General features: G+C 40.0%; 1 protein-coding gene across 1 annotated transcript; it reads left to right on the forward strand.

Moving 5' to 3' along the window:
- The first annotated feature begins 629 nt into the window (after positions 1 to 629).
- On the forward strand, positions 630 to 1,343 carry LOC139352842 (G2/mitotic-specific cyclin-A-like). The gene has a single exon (XM_070995480.1). It carries the CDS (start codon positions 630 to 632, stop codon positions 1,341 to 1,343), a length of 714 nt encoding a protein of 237 aa, XP_070851581.1.
- The last annotated feature ends 2,318 nt before the right edge of the window (positions 1,344 to 3,661 follow it).

Below are 3,661 nucleotides of genomic sequence, written 5' to 3' on the forward strand. Positions count from 1 at the left end.
AAAACTATTTTTTCCTTTAGTCCGTCTAATTGATCAGTACCTATATTGTTTATCTGTTGTTTGTCGGATAACTCAACGACGGCGGGCTTGAAATTTTTACATTTCAAACGATTTTTATTTATTCGATTTTTGACGGTAATTACTTCGTCGGCACTCTCAGGACTTTGAATTCCCAAGATATTTATATTTTTATTGACGGTATTTACTTCGTCGGCACTCTCAGGATTTTGAATTCCCAAGGTATTTATATTTTTATTGAGGGTATTGACTTCGTCGGCACTCTCAGGATTTTGAATTCCCAAGATATTGGTATTTTTATTGACGGTATTTACTTCGTCGTCATTCTCAGGATTTTGAATTCCCAAGCTTTTTTCACTATTTTCCACAAATAACGAATCTGTGTTTTCGCTATTTTTTTCATCAAAATATTTTTTTATAATAAATTCTTTTAACGGAAGAATATTATTTTATTTAATTGCGCGTATTCGTGTCGGTGTGAGCATCGAGCATAAGAAAGCAGCGCAAAACAACAACAACAGCGACGCTTAGCGAAAGAGAGGAACAAAGAGAAGAGCAGAACAAGCCTCCATTTTACAACAGACGAAGAAAGTGATAAAAAGGAGCACGCGATGGCCAGTTTCCAGATCCACCAGGACATGAGCAACAAGGAGAATCCGGGCATCAAGATTCCGGCCGGAGTGAAGAACGCCAAGCAGCCGCTGGCCGTAATCGGGAAGTCGGAGAAAAATGCGCTTGCGCCGCGGGCGAATTTCGCCGTGTTCAATGGCAACAACAATGTAACGCGTCCGTCCGGGAAAGTGCAAGTCTTCCGTGACGTAAGAAACCACAATATCGACGTTGAAAATGTTGAGTTTGCCACCAAGAAGTCGAATGTGGTACCGGTGGTGGAGCAGTTCAAGACCTTCTCCGTATACGAGGATAACTGCGACACCCAGGTGGCGCCACCTGGCAAGTCCCTGGCATCTCTAGCCGATAAAGAAAATCAATATGCCGTCAAGTTCGATGCGGGGCAAAAGGAGTGTGTGGAGTACGATCTGAACACCACGCCTATGTCCGTGACCGACGTCCTTTCGCCCATGTCCGTGGACCGCTCCATTCTCGGTGTCATCCAGACAAATGATAGCAGTGTCATTGGAACGGGTGCCACGCCAGGTGGACAACTCAAGGAGCTGCCGCCGCGTAACGATCGCCAGAGGTTCTTCGAAGTGGTCCAGTACCAGATGGACATACTCGAAAACTCCCGGGAAAGCGAGAAGAAACATCGCCCTAAACCACTATATATGCGCAGGCAGAAGGACATCAGTCACAATATGAGTAGGTAGTTAATACGGGAGCTGGCTCACTAGGTAATAAATCATGTCAAAAAAGGAGGTGGGGGTGACCCTAATTAGTCACGCATGGTTGCACACAGGTGTTCTAATGACCTAATTAGCATAATTAAGTCAAAAAGGGGGGTGTTGCTGACCCTAGTTAGATGAGCATGGTTGCACACAGGTCACTTAATGAGGTTAGAAAGTGGTGTGTAGGAGTGTGAGAGAGTGGTGTTTTGATATGTCTTGTTTTGTCTTGTCTTTTTCTCACGCTAAAGGTGCGTGTGTGATAGGGGTGTTTTGTCATGCGTGGGATTTTGTGGAGTGCAATGGTTGCACACAGGTGACTATGTTGCTTCTAACTTGGGTTAGAACGCGTTATGCGTGGGCGTTTTGTTGAGTCAATTAGGGTTGTAGGTGACACCTGGCCTGCGTGTGTGATAGGGGTGTTTTGTCATGCGTAGGATTTTGTGGAGTGCAATGGTTGCACACATATCACTATGTTGCTTCTAACTTGGGTTAGAAGGCGTTATGCGTGGGCGTTTTGTTGAGTCAATTAGGGTTGTAGGTGACACCTGGCTACGGTCTTGTGGTCAAAAGGTGTTGGTTTGAGGGATATTAGACCGCATACTTTTGTGGTGTGAAACAAGCGTGAGTTCGGTAACCTCCCCCTCTTTAGCGAGCATTAGATGGGAAAGAGAGCGTAGGAGTGTAAGAGGGGTGTTGGTGGTTTCTAACAAAAACGTTGTTTTTCTATGCGTGGGCGTTTTGTTGATTCAATTAGTGATAGTTTTAATAGGGTAGATTCAATTAGGGTTGTAGGTGACACCTGTTAGTGTAACCTGCCTACGGTCTTGTGGTCAAAATGGTGACTGTGGTGGTGGTGGTTCCTAACAGAACAAAACCAAATGAGATCGTTTGTTTAGTCAAATACGTTTTTCTTTAATCATATTTGAAAATTTTTTCTCATGCGCTTACATGAGAGAGAAAACGGTTACCTTCTAAGTTTTCAAAAAATGTATGTGTTAAGAAGAAATGTGGAAAGTAGTTCAGTTTTAGAAAACTATTCGTTTTACAAGGGGTGTTTTGTCATGCGTATGAATTTGTAAAACTATATTTAGGCGGAGGAGGAGGAGGAAGGGAAGTTGTTTTGTTATGCGTGGGCGTTTTGTTGATTCAATTAGGGTTGTAGGTGACATCTGTCTACGGTCTTGTGGTCAAAAGGTGTTGGTTTGAGGGATATTAGACCGCATACTTTTGTGGTGTGAAACAAGCGTGAGTTCGATAACCTCCCCCTCTTTAGCGAGCATTAGATGGGAAAGTGAGCGTAGGAGTGTAAGAGGGATGGTGGTGGTGGCGGTGCTTGTGGTGGTGGTTCCTAACAGAATATACACATTTATACACAAAAACAAATGAGATCGTTTGTTTAGTCAAATACGTTTTTATTTCTATATATTCGTCTTAAATTAGTTTACATTGAGTCTTTGAAATAAATGAATGTATGTTTCCATCAATTTTAAGGCGTCTTCTTCTCTCTTTTCAACATGCATACACCTGCAAGTGTCAGGTCCAACTTTACAATCATCATATGCCCATGCACAGGATGATAGGTGTTCTCCATACTTCGAATGAATTAGTGGGGTGGCTTCTACATCTTTAAAAAATGTATGAAATGATTTCAATTTCGTAGCATGTTCCTTGAAGATCTCACTTCCATGCTCCCTTAAGAACTCTTCAATTTATGAGGAAATCATTTTTTCTTTCAACGTAATAGTCTGAATGTTTATCTTAAACTAAAGTTTGGTAGAGATAACTCGTTGTATTATACTTAGAAAACAGATGTTAAAAAATGCAACAGCTGATGATAGACCCACCCTCGAAAACAAATTCAAAACAATAGAAAATTTTTTTTTTGGTTTTCTCTTTATTTAATAATTTCAATATATGATGAAATTAATTTTCTAACTCTATATTGTTGAATTACAAAATGAAAACAAGCACAAGTTTCTATATTATCATTAGAAAATGTACATAAATTTAAATGTTCTCCAAATGTTGTTTTTATAAAGTCCTTTACGTCAGTACCCATGAACATGTTCCTTGTCTCCAGTAGTAATTTCAAGTCCTCTTTTGAAATCATATTTCCAAATGTATTAATAAAAAAATTAATTTTATTTATTAAAGATGAATAAGTCGGTATATTAAGATTGTTATTAGAATCAGTCATTTCGTAAACTTATTTTCCCGACTCTCAAAATGTGAATGAATTGTTTAAAAGGTGTTTAGGAGTTTTCGTTTGTGTAAAAGTTTAAGATTTTATGAGCATTGTT

The sequence above is a fragment of the Drosophila suzukii genome, chromosome 3 (genome assembly GCF_043229965.1).
Source record: "Drosophila suzukii chromosome 3, CBGP_Dsuzu_IsoJpt1.0, whole genome shotgun sequence".
In the NCBI taxonomy this organism is placed as follows: domain Eukaryota; kingdom Metazoa; phylum Arthropoda; class Insecta; order Diptera; family Drosophilidae; genus Drosophila; species Drosophila suzukii.

Excerpts from the sequence above, each read along its gene's own strand:
- LOC139352842 (XM_070995480.1), top strand. The coding sequence starts at position 630 with ATGGCCAGTTTCCAGATCCACCAGGACATGAGCAACAAGGAGAATCCG.